We start from the raw sequence: 26,406 nt of genomic DNA on the forward strand, positions 1-26,406 counted from the left end.
TGCCAGTTTTTGTGTGAAACTGTTTTTGGAATGTATACTTTTAAAAAGTTCTCTTACAACCCTACTTTCAATAAAATGCACAGTACTTTTAAATGTATGATAACTTTTCATCGTACTGTAATTGAAAATTGATTTCATTGTTAGTTCAATAAAAGTTAATACTCCTGATAATAACAACTACTGATAAAACACATTTTCTGCTAGTCCCTTAAAATTGGTATTAATGAGAGATGACTATATATGGGTCTTTGGTATGGGAAAATATGAAAATATAAAAAGTGTGGGGGTCTATGAGCATAGCAGCAACCAAAAATTCCTCACAAGACACAGCACTTTCATTTCTGAGGCCTGAGTTCTACTCTGGCTTCAACTCCAGGAAGGAGTGCTGGTGTCGGTCGGCTGGACAGTTGTCCCGAGTTCAGAAGGGACCCATGTACCTCGGTGACCTCGAGTGTTCTTGACCACCACGGGGTATCCCAGAGGCTCTGCCTCGTCAATCATCTTGCTGAAGTTCTCATGGCCCCCTGCAGAGACACAAGCAACTTGTCAGAGAGCTGCCCCTACCCAAACACACGGGCCTGCAGACACACTTAGAAAGCTTTTAAAAATAAAAACTCTTCAGTGCATGACTGAGAGGAAACCGATCACCTTATTAAAATCCCAAACAACACGTTTCATTACAATGCACACTGAAAGTGAGTTCAGATCTGGCTTTGGCAAGGTCAATGCAAGGACACTGTATGGTGCCTTGTGGGCCCAGGCTATGTCAAAGGATTTATTTAGCCTTTAACTAGAACAATAGAACAATAAGGTACATTGCCATAAGCAAGGCATTTTTGTTAAAATGGAGAAATCTTGTGATTATTGCCTTTGCGAATGTCTTGAATGTTTTTTAAAGGCTGCAATTAAAGAACGTCTTTCTTTCACTCCATCCTGCACTTTGTTTTTTTTTAAGGAAGATAAAGCTTAATAAATTAAAATCCATACCTAGTGAATAAGTACACTACCAGGACCTGGAATCTGCCTGATACTCTCTAAAGGAATTCCCATCAGAACAGAATGATCTGCCACCACTACATTCCTGTTGAAAGGAATATGCGTCTTGCATTGCAGGTAACCAGAAACTGCTAAGGAGAAATAACCCTTTCATGAAAACCCAACATGTTGGTGAATCATACTTATTGTTTGTACCAACTGGAATAATCCCAATAATATGAGAACTACAATGACATCAGGGTATCCACAAAGTGCCTTCCTAGCTCCAGCCCCTGGAATGTCTGGTCAGCAGATGGAGACTAAAGCAATGCCTTACCGGAAAGGATTCAGATACTCTTCAATAATAAATTGCCTCTCAGATGCATCAAAGAGTAATTTATGCATTCACTAAGCCAATCAATAATATAAGAAAGGTTAAGACTAAAAGGCAGCCACACAAAGCATTCCAGTGTGGCTGCAGCTGCTGATTCCAGGCCAGCTCAGCGACTACAAAGCAGTTCTAACCAGTTCTATCTGAGCTTTTTAACTTCTGCTTCCAGATCTGTTCCACGTTGCCCTTGGTGTTCCGCAGCAGCAGTCTTTCAAAAGGGCATGTGCTGTATTTGCTAATGCATCTTCCAGAAATGTCTTTTAGTTATTCAGCCAGGAAGGAGAGATGCTTGCTAGCTCTGTAGTCTGGAAGCACTACGTATGCTGCAAAGACAGGCACAACACACTACACTACACTGATCCTGTTTCATATGCAGTATGAAACAGCCAGTTACTGAATATATTACAACTGAAGCGTGAGATTGCTTGATGTAGCCTCCAGTGACACACCTGTATTACAAAGTCAAAGAGCTACTTGTTTTGTACAATAAGCATAATTCTTTAACTTCGTACCTCAAACCCAAGGACCGTACTGCACAATGTTACTAAGTACATGATACATAATGAGTACAAGTGCATACCAATGTTGTAGGGCTGTGTGGTGCTGTCTGTGTTGTGATCTATCCTCTTGGTTATCTGATATATATTGTTAATGTAAATGCTATGACTGGCACCAGCACCCGGGATCCTTACCATAGGAGAAGGTGTCCGGCAGAGGCACCCCATGTCCAGCCAGCTCCTGGAGGGTCCAGAACTTGTTGATACAGTTGAGGATGGCCTGAGGCCGGTTGACCAAGCGACAGCCCATCTTCTCCAGGTGCCGCAGGACGGTGATGTCGCTGTCTGACTGGACCCAGGGGGTGGGCACGCGTATGACTGCCACTTGGGGGCAGGAGGTCAGCACTTCCTGGTCCACTCGCAGGCCTGAGGAGGAATGGACAGCAGCGGGTCAGGTCAAGCAGCCACAACACTGGTAACTGAAGAGAATCTGTCCAAAACACATTGTCCTGCGAAGAGTGAAGTCACTGTTTAAAATTATTCCCTAATATAAAAAAAAAAACTAAGATGGGAGGGTGGTGTGACCTTACTATATTTCCCCCTATATTTTCAGATTTTAAATGAATTTACTGTAAGATGTATAACAAGTTTTAATATTTCAACATTCACAATGTTTTCAAAAAAAGTTTTGCATCACCTAGAATTGTAGGATTGAGACAGTTAATATATATATATAAAACCTGAAGTGTTCTTTGCTCTAACATCATCACTACGTCTGCATTGTTTAATAAAACTGAATTGAGGCCAATGTCTCAGCCATCACTCTGGCTCCCAGCCCACACAGGTAGTTTGGCTGTGGCCTCCAGTGGGGATAGAGATGCATTTATTATAATTGCCTTACCAAGCCACTAACACAATACCTTCTGGCAATGTGTTAACATATAATCACAAACAAGATGCACATTAAACTAGTTAACACTGCAAGACATGGGATAGGGAGACTCCTCAACTGACAGGTTGGAAAAACAATCCGAACAAACCAAACTGGAAAGAAACACAACAACTAAAACTGAGAAATGTAAATGCAAACCAGGGAACATCAGAGAAAGCCTGGTTATTTCCCTCCTTGCCTTTTGTTTTCTTTCAATTCTATAACAGCTGTTTGGAGCCCTCCCCATTGGTTGCTGCAAGGACAGACAGAATGCTGACTGCATCTTCTGAACAGACTGGTCTTCGCACGGGTTGTATTTTTGAAACTCTACTGTTCCTTCAAATATTAAAAGGAATTGAGACTGATATTCTCAACAATGTATGCTAAATAATGCTATTACAGATGACAAATGGACAAGCAGTTCCTCAGATGCATGGAAACATGTGAAGTGTGACGTGTGACATTCGCATGACCCCCTGCACGCTTATGTGTGACAATTCCTTATCAAATGAGGCGATGGAGACTACGACAGTTCATTTCACCTCAACACTGCTGCAAAGCATGTGACTCATTAGGGGAAGCAGCTGGTTGGTTACTGACAAGAAAGAAAGCCCTGAAGGGGAGGGACAATGTCACTCTCCAGATGAAATGACCAGGAAGATTTCTTTACCCTAGTGTAGTACCAAATATCATGATTTCAAATTAAATGATGTGTTCACTATTACATTGATTTCTTTCGAAACTCCACATTTCAGACTTACACAGTGAATGGGTGTGCATGGCATGGAAATGAATGGCTTTCTTTTGTTAACTACAATCACTGTAATAAGCAGATTGGGCTACATATAGACCAGGTGCACTGGTAAGGATTAATTCTAGTATAGCAGGAGCTGTTCAATTTTCAATGAAGCAAATGTGCCAGTTGTGTGGCCTGGGGTGCACAGCAAGAGACGGCTACCCCCAGCCTGTCTGCCTCCGTCACTTCACTATGGAGGGAACCCGGGGCACAGCTCAAACAGACATGCTCGCCTGGTTAAAATGCACATCATGATATAATAATGTGACTTCATTCAACGCAGCTGGCTGCACTGAGCTGGGTCTATATTTAGTATATTAATATCACACATTCTGTAATTTTAGCTTCACTGATCCAACCCTTGACGAGTTAGCTTCAAGTGCCATGACTGTCCTCTAGCCTCTTACCTTTTAATGATGCAATCCCTGAGTGGCTGACTGTTGTATCTCAAATAATGCGTTTCACTGACATGTTTGTACAGCCTTTACATACAAGCCAAGGTTGCAAATATGAAGTCACTACCTGAAAAGGTGTCTCAGATATGAGACAATGTGGCAGTAGCAGTTCTGTACAATTTGCATGACAGGGTTTCTTTTTCTTGTATGAGACCCAAAATGAAACTTGACCAGATAAGAGCTTTGAACCAACCATATTCTTAATTGTTTAACTGAACGAATGAACCGTCCAACTCAGTTCCAAAACTATTATTCCATTGTGCTTTTCCTGTGAGACCTGGTGTAGGATGGCCTTCCAGACACAGCGGGATCCACACAGGGAGTGGTAATAAGAACTGTCCTATACACTGTCCTTTACACTTAGCTGTCTCTGAAACCATTCTCCTATGAAGATAACAGCTAGGCTAATTCAAGCAGCTTGCACCTCAATTTTGCAAGCTGCGATCACAAAGTGCAAAATATCTACCATAATCCTGGTTAGTAAATGACTATGAGGGCAAAAAAACTGTCCTCAATACTTCAGATCCTTCTTTCCAAGACTTAACCAACCAGCTGCTTCCTTTACTGACAGACATGCCTTCTTCCAATAACCCTGAGGAGGTGAAATGTCCCAAGAAGTAACAGATTTTCAGAGAGAACGGCAAGGAGACCGATAACTTTCTTTAATCATGTGTAGTTTCATGTTTCTTTCAAATCTGCAGATTTGAACCATTTCTAGTGAATGGAAGTGCATGACAGGTATTGGTTATGAAATGATTTTATAGCTACTGTACAACAACTTTAATGGGTGCCATTTTCTGTAGATGTGGTTTACAATGGGAAATATCTACACTAGCTTCCTCAACAATGGTCTCTATAGACTGGTGGGTGTTCTGTCAATCGGGTTGAACTGTATTCTTTGTATGTCCTGTTCTGTGCAATAGGCCTGTGTCTCCTCTTCCACACTTTATATTTTTCTTTCCAGTTTTGTTTCTCTCTCCCTCTCTCTCTGACAGAGATACTAATTCATTCAAGCACACAGAGGCAGCGCTTCATACTGAGGAGAGCCCAGAGAGATTGAGAGACCAAGGGGAGTTATTGTCTCTCTGCAGTCGCCTTTATTTTTCACTGTAGATGTTGTCTGTGAGGTGGCTAATGATCACATTTCTCAGTGGGTAGAAAACGGCTCATTAATTCTGCAGTCTCCTCCATATTGTGAAAGGCTGTCACACAGGATTGAAATCACCAGTGTGCTGCCAGCCAGCCCAGACGCTCTCACCCTCTTCAGGAGGGGGCTTCTCTTCTCTTTTTTTTCTATAAAATCGCTGCTAGGCACAATGAGTCTCTACCACTACTGGGTTTTCATGTTTGAACAGTCTTTCAAATTGTAAACAAATATCTGATTATTCTTTCATTTTGATTACATTTACTTAAATATTTAATTTGTATATTACAGTAAAACAATCTTATAGGAGCTAAAAAATGAAATGGGAGAAAGACTTCTGTGCAGGAGTGTGTTATCTGTTTAAGATCTCCTTTATGCATTGGCTTCCCTAGCATGATATCTCCGTTCTAGGTACGTGAAAAGTTCCTAGCCTATACCTGTCCACCCCATGATGAACTAATGTGGCGGCATCACTGATAATGGCTTGTAGTCACCATTCTGATCATGGCTATTTTTTAAACCACATAAGCAAGGCGCCCCCAACATCAGGGTATTGAGCACATCGGAAACACCGACAATGTTTGGGGGAAAGTTGAAATCTACAGCAACAGCTTTCTTTTCCTTGTATGTTGGTGCATTATCCACCGCTCTCAACACCTCCACTTGTGTCTGCAAGGATAATGCATGTTTTTCACGCTGCTTCACGGAACTGGCATTGATGCGTGACTATGGCAATTCAAAATGCACCATAGGAAAAGAGGTCCCAAAACAGCACTAAAATACAGTAGAGGCGCTAATCTGGAAGCAAACTAATACATTTCCCAATATCCTTTTGACTCAAACAAAGGAAATTATTTTTACTCAAAATGTTACCTCCTAATTGAATTTGTATTATAAAAAATATTTTACAATAAGCGACTGCTAAATTTGAATTCAAGATTAATGCAGCCTACTGTTATGAATAAAGTACAGTGCATCGAAAACGTAGCCCTCATTGTTCCCATCTTGTATACGGTCCTGTATCACTCACACTGTGCATCTTCAGCTGTGTGAATAGGCTGTCTATGTGGGTATTTGAAGTGCCCTGCCTGCACTTGAACGGGAGGCTCTACCAGACTGTGAAAGCTGCTTTTGAGCTGCAGCATTGCCTGGCACTGTTTTCTTCTTTCCATGTCTGCACATCATTTGGTATTCAGAGTGGAGCTGGGGTGGATCAAGCAGTGGATCTGCATCAAAGGCTGATTCATTCGGAGGAAATATTTCCCTTAGCCACTAACTGACAAAGCCGTCCCACTATTCCAACAATCTGAGCCAGCGCTCCCCAACCCTGGTAGCTGGACTCACCCAGTTGTGAAAGGGATGACCTGGTCATTTTTGTCCGACTTCCAGTGACTTTCCCTTTCTTTGCACTTCATTAACATTAAAACATCTTCCAAATCCAGCTTTTAACATATGAAGAGTAGAGAAGAAATTGACATTAGTGTTGTGGTTTGATGGCCAAAAAGCAGATGAAAGTCCTGGTGAAGGATCTTGATTGATCTGGCTGGAACACAGGCTGGAAATTCAAATCATGTATGCAATCTTTATTTGGTATCTTTTCAAAAGTTCAAAAAAAAAAAAAAAAAAAAAAAACTTGGCCCAGTCAATATTTAGTTGAAACACAAACGTGTAAATGATATATAGAGCAGCTCCATGATATTATCACATACTGTAATATTAAAAAAAAAACAAGAATGAAGCGCATCGTGTTGTACATTTAAAGTACTTGACCAAGCAAAGCTTGCAGCTGATTTCACAGCTAGTTTGCTTGTGTAAATTACTTGTAGATTTGTACAATGCCAGATAGAAGTAAAAGTGGCTGCTGGTTTGTGTTGCATGGTGTTCCATGAAATTAGCTGTTTCTCCAAATGCAGAAGCACCTGGGTGCAAACCGTTTAAAGATTGCCCTTCAGTTTACAGCAGCTAGTTTACATGTTTATAAAGCAATAATACCCAAGGTAGTTACAGATTAAGGATCACTGATGATTACTGGCCAACAAATCCTGTAAGTCCCCATGTGGATGGTAATACTGTGATGTATGTCAGTAATATATGGCATTGTATTTAGTTTTATCTTCCTTAAGTAATTTCTTACCTTATCTCAGGCAGATTATAAAGGGTAATTAACCTATAATACTCAATAGGCATGGCCCTTCCAAACGCATTGGCACTACAATGCAATAGTTCAACAGGCTACAATGAAATGAGCCATTGGTCAAAATCTGTTCCAAATCCACAGAGCTATTGCTGCCTACACTGTTGCTGTATGATCTCTTCATGAAATCCCAGTTGTATGTGTTCTGTTCTATTGAGGAATGGCTGTCTCTCCCCAAGGATCCTAAACCAAGCTGCCCTATGGGCTGTCTCACTTGCATGAGCTTGCTCCCTATAGCCCTGACTGGAAGAGCTAATTCAAATGAAACCAGAAGAACAGCAAGTCTGAAACCCCAGACTGGCATGAGAAAAGGCTGTGTTAGCCAGCAATCTTTAATACTATCAGACAATGGTTTGCCAGCTAATGGATCTTTTGTATCTAAAAGCAAAGCTTTTCTGGAGTCTGAATCATCGTTGAATAGATCCAGAAAGGTTATCTTCTTTTGGTAAATGCGCTGTGATATTTGTGCTACTCTATGAGTACTGCCTAAGGCAGTTTTTCCTAACAAATATTTCAAAACGGGAAATGTGTTTTTGGAAATCAACCTTTACATTTTTGTATGCCCTTTAAAAGTGTGTCCTTGAAGAAAACAAAGCACCAGAAGTCCCCCCCACTGTGGCTGAGCTGTCATTATGTAGCTTCTCTCAAGAGTGCAATACAGAAAGAGGAAGAGCACCCCCTGCTGGTCTGAGCAACAGTTTATTTCTGAAACAAAGCCCACTGTTGTTGAACATTCTGGGGTTGATTTGTGGAGTGAATGCTCCTTAATAGACAGTCAGACCTCCTTTACCTGAAGAAATGTTCTCTCCTCTACAATATATGTTAACCTTTATGTGTGATTCAGGGGGCAGTACTAGGCTAGTATGCCCTCTCATCTTCTTCCACCAATTAAATCTATTCTATTTAAACCTTAGTCACCTTCACCTAGTTGTCTTGTGTTTTTTCATTTCCTCCTCCTCTAGAATTTCAAACCGCCTTTGCATTGGTCTCTTCTGGGGGTTTAGTGATTCCCTTTTCACTTAATTTACCTCATAGAGGAGGGTTCTCCGTGAGTCAGAGGGGACCCTCGGCCAAACCCCTCCTTTAGCATGCCTGATCCCTTATTTTCTCTTTCAGGTTCTGATGCCTCTATTCATGTGAGGGCCCCAAGCGGCGGAACCCCTCGTTTGTCGGGTACACCTCTATGTGTTCTAACATCTTCTAACTTTGTTTTCTTTCCGGTTGGCGAGCCGCTTCGTATGTCAGGTAACCTCAAAGACGGTGCCCTTCTTTGTATGTCGGGTCACCTCAAAGACGGAGGCCCCCCTCCTGTATGTCGTGTATCCTCAATGACGGAACCCCCCTTTATATGCATAGGGCCTTTGCAGGACGGAGCCTCTCTCTTTATATGTTATACGTTACTAACTTTATGTCTTAAAACATCACAGCAGGTGGCCATGCTCCGCCCCGTGAAGTATGTTGAGACTCCTCTACTAATCACGGCACTGAACTCTACTAGTTTTTAAAATCCATTAGAAACATGATGTGACCACAAGAGGGAGAAGAGTCCTCGTCAAAGAACTACACTTGCGAAAACATACAGTATGGTTTACTACAGCAGGGTGCGAAGTAACAGACGGCAGCGGCGCCAGTTGCCGCAATGCCTCTCAAATTAAAAAAATAACTTACTGCAAAAGTTGCCTATATGCCTGCCCGTCACTATCCCCGGTGTCCATCAGCACCAGCATATCCCATCTGCATTCTACAACTCATTCACAAACTTTCTCAACGTCAGCTGGCCCTGGCGTTCTGTCACAATTTAATTGAATTCTGTCTAATCTCGTCCTGTGAGAAAATGACAAATTATTATAATTTGTTATTGTTGCCATTCTTTTTACTGTGCACCTCCCATTGAGCTCCCTCCCTGAGCTCAATATGACTGCGTCTGCAGGAATTTTCAATCATACGTGTTCACTGGCAGTGTCAATTTGATTTTGTCTGTGAGCACCATGCTAACTCAAATATGTTTAAAAAGGAAGAAAAGCTGTCTAAAGACACAGCGAAGTGTTCTAGGATTTACCTAATGTTAAGGTAAGAAATGGGTGCACGACAATTAATCCCCACTTGCACAGTTTGCATTCCTCTGTGTTTGGATCATGTAGGTATTTCACAAAAAAACCCATCAAAAACAGCAGAGGGTTTTCAAGCCATTTCTTTAGCAGCTGCAATTTAATTTATTTTAGATGCTTCGCTGTCTGCTATTTCACATACACATGACTATCCTTCAGATAACGTAGATGTACATTTCAATTTCCTTTTTTTATTTACAGAAATGTAAACATCTAACATTATGCACATGCAGCTGTTCACCATTGTGATGAGGAGCATTCTCCGTTGCCTGACGAAGCTTCTATTTTGAGGTTTGTTTTTTTTTCAAAGCTGTGTTGTTTGTACTGGAAACTACCAAACAACTGTCGTTATTACACTCCAGCCATGGGTAAATCTTCAGCCTGAAGATCTATCTTTAACTTTCCCTGCACTGACATCGCTTATTTGTGCTGTTGTTTCACTAAGGCTGTATGTTTTCACCATGAGCACGGATTTCATGATTTCCATGAATTAGAATCAGTACCGTGTAATAATATCGAATTCTCTATGAAAATCTCAATTTCTGAAAGACCACTATTTTTAAAAATGCATTAATTCAAACGTTCGCTTCACCAGCAGACATCGTGTTATAGAAAAGCCAGTTGAACGTGCTTTCCCTAAATTATGAAACACGTGGCATAGAGGGTTTAAAAAAAGTTATAATTACAGGGCACACACAAGTGCTTATTTAACTTGTGTTAACAAGATAACCGAGTTTAGTAAAAATACCCTGAATTTTTTTGTTTGCCAAATTACCATATTCTTTCATCCTGAAAGTTTGCTTTTAAATAGAATATTTTTAATGCGCTTGTTGACTGTCTTTTGATTGAGCCCATGCTTTTTATGTTGTAAAAACAAAAGTATGTTCTTATGCACCATGGCGCTATAGAAAAAACAAGAAACCCTTTCCTTAGCTTTACCTTGCTCCATGCTGCCATGGAGATGGAAGACGTCAAAGGAAATCATTTAAAATGAGTTTAGGGCTGGATTTCAATAAACAAGATAAAATAAAAAGCACAGAGACTTGCTTGTTGATGCATGGCCACCACACAGTAGAGCAACCCGATAAGACACCACCTTATTTATACCCCTCCTCTCCATTTCAAACGTATAAATAATGTTACTAGCATTTTGTCCGACATCATATTTTGATTTCCCGGATATTGGCCTATATTCATCAATGGTTTTACACCAATTTGCAATTACTGACACTTTTTCTAATAAGAATAAATGTCCATATAAGCCATAAAATGAATGAAAAATGACTTACTCCTGTTTCACTTGCTTGAGTTGAAGATCTTAGTCCTCTGTTTGTTTATTTGACTTTATTTCAGATTTTCAGATTTGTTTTAATGCAATACAGCTGATGTTGGTTCCTGGTACCGAATCACTTCCTGTTCTGTAGGTCACATTTACTCCAATGGACAAAACAAATCTGTTCTAAATGAAGACCGGTAATATGTTCAGCACAGCATAAGAAGGGCAGTAATAATTTAGCTACTGTTATCCTTGGTTACCAGTCCTCTGAGATTGGCTCAGGGTAGTGGGTTCAATCATCAGCCGTGGATAGATCAGCTGAGGCACATGACAAACTAACTGCCAGACTGCAGTACCACCGTGCCAGCCAAGACTGCATTCACTCACCCGTCTGCAAGGTGTTTAAACTGGCTCCACGCTGCTATGATCTGATCAGAAAAATACCTTGTTGACAGTTGTGTTTGTTTACATTCCCAAAGTCTTTGTTGTTGGGATACTCGATTCCCCTTTGAAACATGCTTTCTGTTCGAGCTCCTACGAAAGCAGGAGGTTGTTGAAAATGAATACAGTATATAAACTCCTACAGGGCACTACATTATCTCTTAAAGGTTATACTGCAACTTGACACTAATAAATGCAGCATCATTTTGATAAACTGCACAATGGATGCGATCTTAAAGCCCAGCTCTGTGAGTCAGTGCAGTGCAGTAGAGTACACAATCCTTGTTTGTTCATTTCTTCGCCTGTTTTTAAGCATTATGATAACTGCATTATATTTACAGTACTGCTTAGAAAGCTTGAAAAAAACTGAATGACCTGCAATATGTAACACACACCTGTGCAGGGCTCTCCCTCACTCGGCTAAATAAATAAAGTCAAATGGTTTAGTAAGTCCAAGGATGTGCAAAACAGCAGATCTGACAGTGATTGGCTGATTGGAGCCACTCGGTAGGCAAGTGCTTCTGAATCCATGAAAGCAGAACATCTGAAACTGCTTGGAGACTCGTCGAGACAAGCTCCTGTAGTCTTTGACATGGGCTTGAAGGCTGCGTCAAATCTTACATATTCATGTCCTGCAGCTTATTTGAGATACTTGTGGCTGGTGTCACACGCCCCGCTTGGCACTAGACAAGATCATTCAAGATTTTTCATGGTGTACTAAATCAACATGGACTGGAAAAATGGGGGAAGACTTTTATATTTGAAGGCAGTTTTAAGATAACTTTAGCTACGTGGTCTTGGTAGACACATTGCATTGTGGCATCTGTCATATTTGAGCTTAAAAATAATGTAGAAGAACAATAAGGAGCAATTGTTCATGTTTGGTGAGTATTATACACTTGTTACAAAGGGGTGTGTATCTCTGGGTTCACAACGGTAAGATACCTACCTCGATACATGGGCTGTGATAATATTCGTATCACAATGCAATTAATAAAACGTGAACAATTGTTTGCCTTTGTTATTGTGAACTTGCCAAATAAATTCGTACATTTATTTGCTTTTTTGAAAGTAGTAATGTAAAACAGTACAAAACAATTAAATAAAATGCAATATCAACCGCTGAGATATTCCAGCTAGCTTGATAATGCTTAAAGATGTGCCACTATGAAACATTTCCATTGTATACAACAGTATAACCCAGATCAGCTTTGTTCTGTTTATATGCAAATGTTTCTTCTCCAAAAACATGCAATTCTTAAGCAATCTATTCATAAAATATTGCCATTGTTTAATCTTCATTAAAAGTTAACATATTACTGAACATGACACATGCATGCAAATAATTTCAGAGAAAGGATTCAACATGCTCATTGTAAACCAATGAAAATCTTCTTTGTACTCTTTATCAAAACTGTGTTGACAGTCCGGTTGGTTTACATTCTTCAGTGTTAGCTGTAGGGACATGTGACATAAATACAATGACTCTTGGTAGTAAATCTCCCTTCCGACCTGTGAGGGCACTAAGCAGCGAGAACAGAGTACCTTGGACAGACTGGCCCGACAATTCTTTCCCAGTGTTAAAGGGAAGTCAGCCAGCTAGAAAGGGGGCGGAACTCCGGTGCACTACCTCATCGACCCGGAAGGGAAACGATGTGGCAACTCGTTTACCAAGGGGTCATGTGTGACGGCATAAAAGGGGATGGACAGACGCAATCTGTACCTTCGCTCTGGTTTACGAGTAGAACCTGAAAGGAATCGTGTGAGAACCTCTGATAAAAAGTATCATGAGTGTTTTTTGTTTTGCCTATAATTGTTCTTGTTTGTTATTAGTAGACAGCTAAAACATTCCGGAGCTGTCACCAAAGGCCAGGACAAAACCTGCAACAACACTGCACTATTGTCAATTATAAACTTGCATCACCCACCACAAGCACTACTGGGGTTTATTATTTGGTCACCAGACCTGGATTAAAAAAGAAACCATTTCCAACTAGATTACAAACCTCTCTGTCTGTTAATTACGCACTGTAGCACTCCTGCACCTGTACACAATCAACCACTTTGCCATAGGGCATCACACACTGTAAGCCCCCTTAAATTATAAGACAAGCATTGTTCAATTAAGGGTTTCCTCAGAAACACTACCTGCTCAACATGTTTGACCTTCACAGCACTTCTATACCCTAGCTATATGAGCTGCTCTAGTGAACACTCTTTGTGATGTTCCAGTGGATGGTTTGCAATCTGCATTAATGTCTTCGCATCTTCTCAAGTGGGTGGAAAGACTGGTTACATTTCCAGATCGCATGTAATAATATCAATCTCGTTTCTTTTTTCGTTTAGGTAAAACAGTGACCCCTCGCTTTTGATCTGAATTTTCTTCAATGGGTTTATCTGTTTTCGTCAAGACACTTGTTCTTTTGTGAGGCAGTAATAGCAATGCAAACTGAAGATGTTTTCTTGTATGTATGTAAGTGTGCGGTGGCTAATCAAGTTGAAAGTGTCTTTCTTCAGACTCTTTGCTGTGTCAGGCCTGCAAGCAAAGCGAGTGCATGAGAATGCACACTCACAACTGGATTAGTGGCAGCCACTGTACACTTAGAAACATACTAGAAACCATTATATCGAAATAAAAACAGGAAACTTGATATTAACATACTTAATCTGTTTTTATAGATGTGTGGTTTAAATGTTTAGAATACTTTGTCAGTGCGAGATGTACACTCCGGACCCTAATCCTAACCCTAACTCCTGAAGTGTAGTTGCTGCTAATTGTACAATGAGTGCACTTCAGGGATGTAAAAAACAGGAAGTAAAATAGCTCTTGCTCCTTCTGCGCTTTATTTTTTAATAAACTCTAAAGCCTACATTCACTGTCATTTCGTTCTTCATGACACACTGCACAAAAAAGAACTTTGTGCCTCATAAGACCTTTAGGTCTGTGGTAATCTCATGTTAATCACATTAGCAGTTGACTCTTCATGTTTAATTGTTTATGCTTGAACTAATGCACGTCTGATTGTTTCCCCATGATAGCTAAGCTGAACCTGCAAGTACTGGGTCTGATGTTAGTTTCTGGCTACAATCTGATTGAGTCTGAAAGCCCTGGGTACTGGGTTGCCACAATGTTATTCACCCGACAGTACACAACTACATAGTTTCTTGTAATGCATCTCACTTTGCTGCACAAGTCTTAATTTAGAGATGGCAGTAAAACTTTTATAAATAAATCCAATTTGGTATGCATGATCTTTTCTCATTGATTATAACTATGAGACTTAGGTAGTAACTCTCTGTGTCTCATCTGTAACAGATCAATTAACACTGTAGTCCTTAAATGTCATTATGACACAAATCACAACACATTTTCAGCTGCATATCCTCCTGGAACAGACTTGAGGAGAAACAAGCAGGCCTCTTTAAAAACCCACCTCATCAGTCAGCAGATTCTCCTTTTGGCGTTCAGTAAAGCTGATGTAATGACTCAAGCAAGTTTTATCTCTTGTGCCAAACGTCTTTATTCAGATGAATGAATCTTTTTATAAAACAGTGTTGGTGCTAGACTGGAGAATGCATGTTTAAATGTTATATTGCACTTCTAAAATGAATATTATATTTTCATATCTTACGTCTCGTCGTGAGCAGGTACTGTAATCGCTTTCAAAATTTGTCATCCAGAGAGCTCTCAAAAGTGTTTAATACACACAGCAGTCCTACAAAGAAAAACACTTTTTTTTTCAAACCAAGCATTCAGATCAAGGGAAGAGCTTGTCAAAAAGAATCCTTACACAATCTGTCTTGTTATGAGGTGTTTTTTGATGAAATCGGGGCAGTTATCGTATTTTGCTTGATAATAACTGAATATAGTTTACTTAAAGTGCATATAGCATACAGTATAAACAGAAAAAAATGGAAAAACACCATAGTGTTACATTCAAAGTTGAATACACTGTAGATCTACAGCACAACAAAAATGACACAGAAACTGTGCAGACTCTGCAGCTCTCTCAATGCTTTTTTTTTTTTTTTAAAGCAATGCTAGTATTTAAAATGTCTTGCTCACAAACATTTCATGTTTTACAGTGTGTGTCTGACTGCTCCTTATGAAAATGTCGGTATGCGGCTAGTAAGGAAGTTTGGCCCCCTCTGGGCCAGGGTTTATTTGCATGTTTCAATGCTCTGTAACCTTGAGAACTCATTAACACAGATCATGTGACCCCCCCCCCTTTTTCAATGTTGGGTTCAGTGTCCCGTGTTCTGTTTAGTGTATCAGTTTGCTTGTTTTTTAACAGAAGGTCAGCAAATCAGCGTAGAGAAGGTGCTCATTATTCTCATGTACATGCTCTGTGATGCTGGGAATACTACAACAATCCAGCTGGTTTCACTGACCCTGAGCACTTGGACTACCCAATGCTACCGCACAGGGAGTGACAGTAAAGGCGCTCATTTCAAGCATCCTACTGAACATTCTAAGGAGTGATAATGTGGAATGGTCACCAGTTAACAAACTAATGTATAAAATTACAGGAGATATTGTTTCTATATAATACATTAAGTTACAACAGAAATAATGTCACCAATATAGAGAATTATAGGTCTGATTTGACTACAATATAAAAATCAATGTGTTCTGTGTAACGTCCATCACAGTGCTAAGATAGTAATATCTACAGTACTTTAACAACTGCATATTGGTTTCATATTTAGTGTGGTTAACGTAAACAAGCACAGCATTTTGAAAATTAAAGTATTTAAAGAAATAGGAGCACGCTGTAAAAAGCATGTGCGGCAATGTTCTGTATTCACGGGGTGCTAAAGCCTCAAATAAATGTTCAAAATTAAATAATCAAACACCAAGGCATTCACCAAATGTCAGCTGTTAAGCTTGAGTCTATTATTAAAAAAATCATTTTTATAGAAACTGTAGAACAAGAGAATTCATGCTTATGCAGATGTGTTGTGGCCACTGGCCTTCAACAGTGCAGTACCAAGAGCAAAAAAGATATTCATCACAAAGACTAGAGCATTGGGGGTTCAGTAATGATGTTACTAATGCTGTTAGGAGGTTATTTTCTTATTAAAGCCCAGGCTACCATTCCTTTAAAACTAGTTGTTCTCAACACACAATAAATGGCTTATTAAAAGACCCCGGGCAGCCTGTATCATTGCTGCATAGTTGTTGAATTATTTAGCAGACAAGGCCCGCTGTGTTGGATACTAATCGCTACCCCATCCAGCTGCAGCTGTGGAACTGAAACACACTTCTCACTTTAGCCTGAGTGCAACAGGGACATTACCACTCCATTAATGTACAAATGGTGTGTGATGTGAAACTGAGGATTCTTGATGTGACGTGGTCACCAGCTATCCACACGAGTTGTACATCCTCAGACAGTCCAGGATATATGAAGATTACGAGGCAGGTGTATATGGAGCTGGATGGATTCTTGGTAAATAATTTATAACACGTGTTGCATAGGGCACTGATAGGAAGCATGGACAATTTGCTAACATTGTTAATGCTTGTCACAGGTGATGCTGTTTATGGAATCAGACCCTGGCTGCTTCCACTGTTGTCGGACCCCAGAATGCAGGCAGAGATTCGGTACAATACAGCACACATGGCTACACGCTGTGTTATTCAGCGTACATTTGGAGTGTTAAAAAGTTCAGATAAATCTGGTGGTGTGCTACAGAATAGCCCTGGGAAAGTGTGTACACTCATTGTTGCTTGCTGCATTTTGCATAACATAGCTGTCAACAATGCACCACCAGAGGAACACAGCATGACCAGTGGGAGAGTGGTGAGAGAACGTGCCATCCACAAATATTTTCAATGTAAGTACACGTTATAATTCAATGTACAAGACAGACAAAACAAATAGAGGACATACCTTGCGTCATGCAATTTAATACCAATGTCATCAATAAGCGGCGAGTTAGCGGGGGCAAGGGGCACTTAACCCACCCCACCAAAGCTACTGAAAAGTCGGTGCCTGTCATGTCATACGCAACAATTCTGGCTATGTTAATATATTCATAAAGTCACCCTGTACATGTCATATTTAGGTAGGCTATGCTTGAAACAGCTTTAAAATACACAAAAGAAAATTCTAGAAACTTTAAGGGTCTGTAGCAAAGTGGTTGATTTTGTGCAGGTGCAGGAGTGATGCAGTGCGCAATGGGCAGACAGAGATTTGAAATCCAGTTTAGAAAAGTACTTTTATTATTTTTATACAATCCAGGTCTGGTGACCAAACAATGATCTCCAGCAATACACAGCAATGTGTAATGCCAGGGAAAATAACGGGTTTGCAGTCCCAAACAATAAGCACAAGTATACCACCCACAATGTACAGACACGGTCACCAGTCTGTGGTGCATGCTGTAGTTCTCATGGTGGGTAATACAGTTTAATGTGTGACAATAGTGTAGTGCTGTTCCGGGTTTTATGCTGGCCCTTAGAGACAGCTCCGGAACGTGTTAGCCATCTATAAATTCACAAGTACCAATTATAGACAAGACAAACACTTCACAAATACTGCATGGGTCCTTCTGGTTATTTTTTGTAACCAAAGTGAAGGAACAAATTATGATTCTCCATCCCCTTTTTATGCTGTCACACATGATCCCTTAGTAAACAAGTGCAACCGCCTCTCCAATCTACGGCTGCCATGTCGTTTCCCTCCCGGGTCAATGCGTTCTTGCAACAAAGTTTCGCCGCCTTCCACTATGGCTGACTTCCCGACCCTGGGAAAGAACTGTCAGAGCAGCCCATCCAAAGAACTCTGCTACTTAACACCCTCACAGGTCGGGAAGGAGATTTACAACCAAGATTCACAGGGTCCAATAAATGAATGGACAGAGTGCAAGTTGAGGTGTAGTCATAAATACAAGCAATCAAACTACATCACTTTATCATTCAAAAAGTGACTTTTCGACACTTTTCAAATGCAAATAGTGAACTTTTAATTGACTGAGCGAGTGCTTTGCTAACTTAATATTACTAAATAACAAATCAGAGGGACATCAAGTTGAACAAACAAATATTTGATTTGCAGAGTTAAACTTCAGTGTTCCATTAACAATTAGTTTCTCCGCCTTGACTGTCTCGTAGGACGCTGACTCTTTGGGGCAAGACCTCCCCTCCTCATACGGAGTCCCATTGAAGACCTAGCTGGTGGCGATAGTGTGCAAGTGTCTGGATTAGCTGCTGTTGTAACCATGCGATTCAGTGTGACACTGGCTCTGCACTGCCACGGTGTGTTCAGACAAGTGTCTGTTCATGTCAGGAAGACTGGACTGAAGAAGATCATACTGCCTTCTCTGAAGCACATATATGACCTCATCGTACTCCGCTGCGCTGTGTGGCATGGACTCTGACTGTGCATCCAGATCCAACCTACTGCATCTGGATTGTCTGGTTGTCCTGAGGCTGCTCTCCGGTGTCCTCACCGCCGCTGGCACACATCTCCTCTTCCCCGACAGACCTTAGCACTAAGGTGACCATCTCCTCAGATGCCACAAGCCCTGGAGATTGGGAGTCGAGTGTGGCAGTGTGTGTGTGGAGAAGTGGAGACAGTGTTGGCACCTGCAATGCAAGGATAACGATGCTCATCTAATGGTCCTGTCCTGTTACTGCTGTTAGTGTGACTAATATACTGTAACATTTGCTATTGGAATGTATGTATTAAATAAACTACTACTTAATTTAATAAGATACGTGTCTGCTTGTTATGTAATCTACACCATGTGACAGGGGCAATGAATAAATTGCACTATGGTACTGTAGCTTATTGTGTACAATTATTCCTTGCCTGATAAATAATATACGGTGGTCTAATCAATAGGGGTTGAACTTTTCGTTTTTTATTTTCCATCTCTCTACTATGATGCCGAAGTCCTAGTTTAAAGGCAGATTCAGACAGGCGCGACGAGGGCATTTTCACCAGAGGCTATGTAATCAAATATAATTTACATATACAGCCAGAAGTTTTGCATCACCTAGAAGAATATTAGGATGCAGACAATTTAAAAAAAAAACCTATATGAACATAATTTTGAAATTTTATTTAACACCATGCAAGAAACTACAAAACAGTACCTCAAAAGTCTGCCGGAAACTACAATAGTAGTACAGTATTTCATGTAGATTCCGAAATGTCACATTTTTCAATTTTTGGAAAACTACAACACGATATGTAATTTCAATATGTCAATGTAACATAATTAATTATATAGGGCGTGATGCTAAACTTTTGCCCATAGCTGTAATGCCCCCCATATAAGCTGCGAAGTAAAAACACTGGTTTGTTTTTCAACGTTGTTTTTCTGTCATCTATAGTGGCTCTCAAAAGTATTCACCCCCCTTGGACTTTTCCACATTTTATTGTGTTACAACATGGAATCAAAATGGATTTAATTAGGAGTTTTTGCCACTGATCAACACAAAAAAAGCCCATAATGTCGAAGTGAAAAATAAAATCTACAAATTGTTCTAAATTAATTACAAATACAAAACAGAAAATAATTGATTGCATATATATTCACCCCTTGAGTCAATATTTGGTAGAGGCACCTTTGGCAGCAATTACAGCCATGAGTCTGTTTGGGTAAGTCTCTACCAGCTTTGCACATCTGGACACTGCAATTTGTGCCCATTCTTCTTTGCAAAATTGCTCAAGCTCCATCAAGTTGGATAGGGACCTTTGGTGAACAGCAATCTTCAACTCTTTCCACATATTCTCAATTGGATTGAGGTCTGGGCTTTGACTGAGCCACTCCAGGACATTGACCTTTTTGTTTTTAAGCCACTCCAGTGTGGCTTTGGCTGTATGTTTGGGGTCATTGTCCTGCTGGAAGATGAATCTTCTCCCAAGTCCCAGGTCTCTTGCAGACTTCAGCAGGTTTTCCTCCAGGATTTCTCTGTACTTTGCTGCATCCATTTTGCCCTCTATCTTCACGAGCTTTCCAGGCCCTAATGCAGAAGCATCCCCATAGCATGATGCTGCCACCACCATGCTTCACGGTAGGGATGGTGTTCTCAGGATGATGTGCAGTGTTAGGCTTGCGCCAAACATATCGCTTAGCGTTGAGGCCAAAAATCAGACCATAGAATCTTCTTCCACTTGGTCTCAGAGTCTCCCACATACCAAACTAGCCGAGATTTGAGGCTAGTTTCTTTCAACAATGGCTTTCTTTTTGCCACTCTCCCATAAAGGCCAGTTTTGTGAAGCACCCGGGCTATAGTTGCCGTATGCACAGTGTCCCCTAGCTCCCCTTCCTAGTGGAAGTCTGTAACTCCTTTAGAGTTGCCATAGGCCTCTTAGTGCCCTTCTAGCCCGGATACTCAGTTTTTGAGGACAAATTCACAGTTGTGCCATATTCTCTCCATTTCTTAATAATGGACTTTACTGCGCCCTGGGAGATATTCAATGCCTTGGAAATGTTCTTATATCCTACCCATTATTGGTGCTTTTGAAGAACCTTTTTCCAGATTTGCTTTGAATGTTCCTTCGTTTTCATGATGTAGTTTTTGTTAGGAAATGTAATAACCAACTGTGGGACCTCCCAGAGTCAGGTGTATTTAACCTGAAATCATGTGAAACACCTTAACTGCACACAGGTGGACTCCATTCAACTAATTATGTGACTTCTAAAGACAATTGGTTGCACCAGAGCTTATTTAGGTGTGTCATAGCAAAGGGGGTGAATACTTATGCAATCAATTATTTTCTGATTTATAGTTGTAATTAATTTAGAACAATTTGTAGATTTTATTTTTCACTTTGACATTATGAACTTTTTTGTGTTGATCAGTGGCAAAAACTCCTAATTAAATCCATTTTTATTCCATGTTGCAACACAATAAAATGTGGAAAAGTCCAAGGGGGGTGAATACTTTTGAGAGCCACTGTATATGCAGGTGTATGAAATCAGCGATCTGAGCTTAGTAAAGAAACATACAATACATTGCTGACAGCAAGCAGCCTGCTACTAAAGTATTAGAAAAGATATCCTTTTACTACCAGTTATTTAGAAAAAAAAATTATTTTAAAAACAAAAATAATAAAAAAAAAAAAAAAAAGTCAGGAAAAAAAAATACAGAAATAATAATAAAAAAAAAAAAAAGTCAGGAAGGATGCTTATCAGGGCGATGTATAAAATACTGACTTGCCTGTCCTTGTATGAAATATTGGAGGGATCAAACACTTCAGGGTGCTTGGACACCTTCGTAGACAACAGTTTCATTCATGACTTTTTTTCTGTGTTGTCAGCACTTGGCTGTGATTGGTTAATCCACTGACGGTACCGCACGGCAGCCAGAAAAAATCGCTCTGGATTCGAATTGAGCAGCACAGCGGGACTAGCAGTATCGTCCCAGGTCTGTCCAACACCATACGAAAGCAATAGCAGCGATACAGGCAGCAAAATGCCTCAGTTGCCACGCCGCGCCTGTCTGTCCCGGGCAATAGGCTTCAGAAAGCTGGTAACTGTAAGTACTAGTGGTGCATCAAAATCTGTTTTAGGCTGGATAAACGCATATGGCGGACGTAGAGGAGTTCCCCCTGTGAGAATCCACTTTGAAATAAGTGGGACAAAATGAGTTAACCCCTGAAATACTCTGGTTACTGATTCAATTAGTTACGGGATGCGAATAAGAAGCTGGAATGTGAATAACAAGCTGGCCGAATAAGGCCAGCTTCAGCATCGTCTCTCTACCTCCCTTTAAACGGCAATCAATAGTTAAGTTGTCTCCATATCCTAATTCTGAGAAAACTTCATTGCGAACTGTATTTAAGAATTGTTTTGTACAAATCATGGAGATTTTAAATTATGAACTTTAATATTAATGTACATTCCATGCTGGCTATTTTACACTGAAAATATTTAAATAAACGAGTGACCTAGTTTTGTAATTAATACCTTTCATATGTATATCATGCACTCAAACGTACAATGTCAGGTTATGCTGACTGCACACAAGCAGACATACCTTGGTTTGCTGGCTCCGCGGGGATCCTGTTGGTGTCAATGCCCCCGTGGGCTCCCCCGACAAGCTGTTGCTGCAGAATGGCCACATTGACGGTCTCATACGAGGTGAGTTCCAGTCGTTGTGAGGGTCCACCTCCAGTGGCACGATTATGAGCGCATTTCTCTTTCGTTTTTCTCTCGGCATCTGTCCAGTGCTTTTTTCCAGGCTGCACTCACAGACCACAAGTGCATTTATTTTGTCCTTAATGTTTTGTCAGATGGCCCTTTTCATTGTAGTTAATGTACCCGCTGGTTCAGCACCAAAAAGCCTTTCATAATTCCCCACCACTTCTTCACTAATACATTTAGCTCCTGGTCTGTAAACTTTAGATTCCTTACTCTGTCCTTCTGGCTCCATTGTGACAAACTCACAACCATACTTACCTTTTCTTTAAAAACAATATGAAGCTTACTCATTGTTGCTTATTGGAAGTGGCCAACTACCCTGCACATTCTGGGAAAACTTAATTACTGCAGCAGTAATAATGCAGGAGAAAGAAGCTTGGTGTGGAACTATTTTGGATTTCATCCAGATGACAATGGAAATCTGGTTGAAGGCAGACAGCCAAAATGTCAAAAGTGTTTTAAAGAAGTGAAAAACAAGGGAGGAAACGCCAGCAATTTATTGAAACAGATCGCCACCCCGATCTCTGCCGCACGTTATTTTTTTCTTTGACTGTAGTTTCTTCAGTTCTTTTAATTTAATTTTAAGTGAATCCCCAGTGTGTATTCCTTATAAAAAAAAAAGGAACAGCAAAGATAACAGATAAAACAGGAATGCGCTAGAATCTGATGAAAAGGGAGTTCATTGATGCTTGTTTATTTCATTATTAAAGTGCATTTGCGAGAAGCTGCAAAAATATATTTTGCAGACGTGTGTCATTAAAACTCTACCGCATGTCAAAAATGTTAGCGATTTTGGATTTTGTTGTAATCTGTATTTTATGTGCGTGTATTGTGATAGTCCTGTGTTTTGAATTGATGCATGAGCGGTGAAAAGACCAGGATGAATAGACTTCATTTCTATCATATCAGTTTCCCTACAGATAACAGGATCAATGTGACGCTTCACCTGCAGAGGAAAGCACGGGACCTTTAGAAGCTTCCGAGTCACACTGCAAAAGAGCACCAATGCAGAAAGCTGCCGGTTCAGCATGTAAGCAATAAAAAGCGCTTACAGTTTACAGATTGTCTTTTGTCTATTACTTTCTTTGTAATATTTTTAACAACCAAACGAGCAACATGGGCCAAATGGTCTCCTCTCGCTAGTAAAATGTCTTATGTTCTTATTTAAGGTGCACTGGGATGTTGTTTTGACAGACATTTGGCTTGAATAACAGAATTCTGTTCCAATAGCACGTAAGAGGAAGGCATCTACATTAGTAGCTTGTTTGTTTTAGAAATGTAGCATTAAATATCATGCTTAATTTTTCACCATTGAATTGTGTATGTTAGCAGCGTTTTTAGTACTATCAGAAGCAGTTTTTTTATCCGCTGAACTAATTTTATTAAATTATTTGGAAGTGACGACTTTCAAAACATCTAACACAATAAAATTGTAAAATAAACACGTAGTGTTTAAAATGAAGGAATACAACATTTACTTTGTTTTACTTTCTAACAGACTTGAACAGTATAGATTTATGGAGGTGTTATGTTGTATATGACTTTTTAAGAACGTAAGAAATGCTACAAACATGAGGAGGGCCACTTGGCCCATCTTGCTCATTTGGTTGTTTATTGATCCAAACAAGAACCTCATCAAGCCATTTCTTGAAGTACCGTGTGAATCAGCTTCCTCAACAGTGCTTCATTTTTAAATTCCGTGCTCACATTTTTAGAGCACTTCTGTCCGAGTTATAAAAAGTCTGCTACAAGGAAAGCACTTCTGTGTTATTTTGTTTTATGTAAGAATTAAGAGATTCCTTGTAATTGGAGTATTTGAAGCTGGCCGAAATGCCAGAGTTCACCAGAATTTTATAGTCGGTGGCAATAACCTTTCAATACTCTGGAACTTGTTTTTAGCAGAAAGAAAAAAATAACTTAAAAAATGATATACAGTGCCTTGCAAAAGTATTCAGACCCCTGACCAATTCTCTCATATTACTGAATTACAAATGGTACATTGAAATTTCGTTCTGTTTGATATTTTATTTTAAAACACTTAAACTCAAAATCAATTATTGTAAGGTGACATTGGTTTTATGTTGGGAAATATTTTTAAGAAAAATAAAAAACTGAAATATCTTGCTTGCAGAAGTATTCAACCCCCACACATCAATATTTGGTAGAGCCACCTTTCGCTTCAATAACAGCTTTAAGTCTTTTGGGGTAAGTATGTACCAGCTTTGCAATGAATGATTTTGGCCCATTCTTCTTGGCAGATTTGCTCCAGGTTGTTCAGATTGGTTGGACGACGCTTGTGGACCGCAATTTTCAAATAGTGCCACAGATTCTCAATGGGATTGAGATCAGGACTTTGACTGGGCCACTGTAGGACATTCACTTTTTTGTTCTTGAGCCACTCTAATGTTGCTTTGGCCTTGTGCTTGGGATCATTGGCCTGCTGAAAGGTGAATTTCCTCCTAAGCTTCAGTTTTTTAGCGGACTGAAGCAGATTCTCTTGCAGTATTTTCCTGTATTTTGCTCCATCCATTCTTCCTTCAATTGTAACAAGATGCCCAGTCCCTGCTGATGAGACGCATCCCCACAACATGATGCTGCCACCACCGTACTTCACTGTAGGGATGGTGTGTCTTGAGGCATGGGCAGTGTTAGGTTTGAGCCACACATAGCGCTTTGAGTTTTGGCTAAAAAGCTCTATCTTGGTCTCATCTGACCACAAAACCTTTTCCCACATCGCAGCTGGGTTACTCTCATGAGGAAGACAAAAACACTAGTGTGCTTATTTATCACAGTTAAAAGGATGTGTGTAATAACGGCTGCACACATGCAGTTGGGTTTTTCGACTGAAACGTTCATTCCGATTTTACTGATAACCCTACAGGACGTACAGCTCAAATATTTATTGGATTATTGCCAAATGCAAGCCGAAATGTCATAGGAAGCTCCTAGTGTATCAGTTTGATGAAGATTGGTGCAAAATCAGGCCATTTCTGGTGTTTACCATGCAGACCATCAAAGACAGACAGAGGTGGATGGACAGTCAGAAAGGAGCACTGCATAACAGCCTCCATTTGCTGAATGAGGACCCTAAACAGCCCTCAAAGCTCTGTGACTAAGGCATATTGTCTCTAACATCTATTTCAGAGTGTTTCTCTCCTTTCTGTGTGGGTTGAGGAAGTGTGTCACATGACTGCCTGCTAGCTGGGGTTGCAGCAAGCTCTCAACATTGAGTGAATTGTATGTTCAGCGCCACACACACACACACAAACACACAGACACACACAGATACACACACACACACATACACAACGTTCAGTTCAAATCAGAATGTTATTTCTGTACTCAAAGGTGTTTTGTGGCAGTAAAATAACAGTTGTTTTCTTTCACACGCAAATGGTGCAATTCCTCCTGCTTCTCCAGGCTAATCAGAAATAACACGAAACACAAAGGAACCAGTAGAGGAGTCTAATGTTTCTCTCTGAGTGTTAAAACAACTGATCGTGATTCATGATGAGCAGCACACTATTGATGTTCTCCCCTGTTTGTATAAGTAAGCATTTCTGTTCAGGGAGTTCGTGCAAGTGTGCTATACTGTGGGATGTTTTACACACTTGGTTTTACTAAAGGCTAGAAACACATACCACATGTGTAAGCGAGCTGTCCCGCACATCACTGGTTTACTTGCACGTTAATGACACCTGTGGCATGCATTCTGTAAGATATAAAAGCTGCATCTCTCTGCTAGGTTTTCAGTCACAATGGGCAACACTGAGCAGGCACCCCATTGCTGGTGCTTCCATCTAACCCTGTACTACTGACTTGTGCTTCTCAATGAACAGTATGCCCTGTGTTTTATATCACTGTTGGGATATTGAAATGGAAACCCAAACAAATAAACCCAACAAATACAGGGCTGGCGATTTTTTAATTTTTTTAAATCTAAAAAATCTGATTTATTTGATTTAAATCAGATTTTTTTAATTTAAATCGATTTTTTTCCCTTTTTTTTAATGATGGGATTTTTCTGTAGTACCG

The 26,406-nt window shown here is 40.2% G+C and overlaps 1 protein-coding gene across 1 annotated transcript in view; it reads right to left on the reverse strand.

Annotated features, from left to right (window-relative positions):
* Positions 1 to 26,406, reverse strand: part of LOC121329280 (beta-citrylglutamate synthase B-like) — a 36,495-nt gene that overhangs the window by 6,270 nt on the left and 3,819 nt on the right. The window contains exons 2-3 of the mRNA XM_041274813.1: positions 2,059 to 2,289; positions 438 to 524 (exon numbers count right to left, since the gene is read on the reverse strand). Of these exons, the coding sequence (XP_041130747.1) occupies positions 438 to 524; positions 2,059 to 2,289 (318 nt within the window). The remainder of the gene's footprint in view (positions 1 to 437; positions 525 to 2,058; positions 2,290 to 26,406) is intronic.

The sequence above is a fragment of the Polyodon spathula genome, chromosome 16 (genome assembly GCF_017654505.1).
Source record: "Polyodon spathula isolate WHYD16114869_AA chromosome 16, ASM1765450v1, whole genome shotgun sequence".
NCBI classification, from domain to species: Eukaryota; Metazoa; Chordata; class Actinopteri; order Acipenseriformes; family Polyodontidae; genus Polyodon; species Polyodon spathula.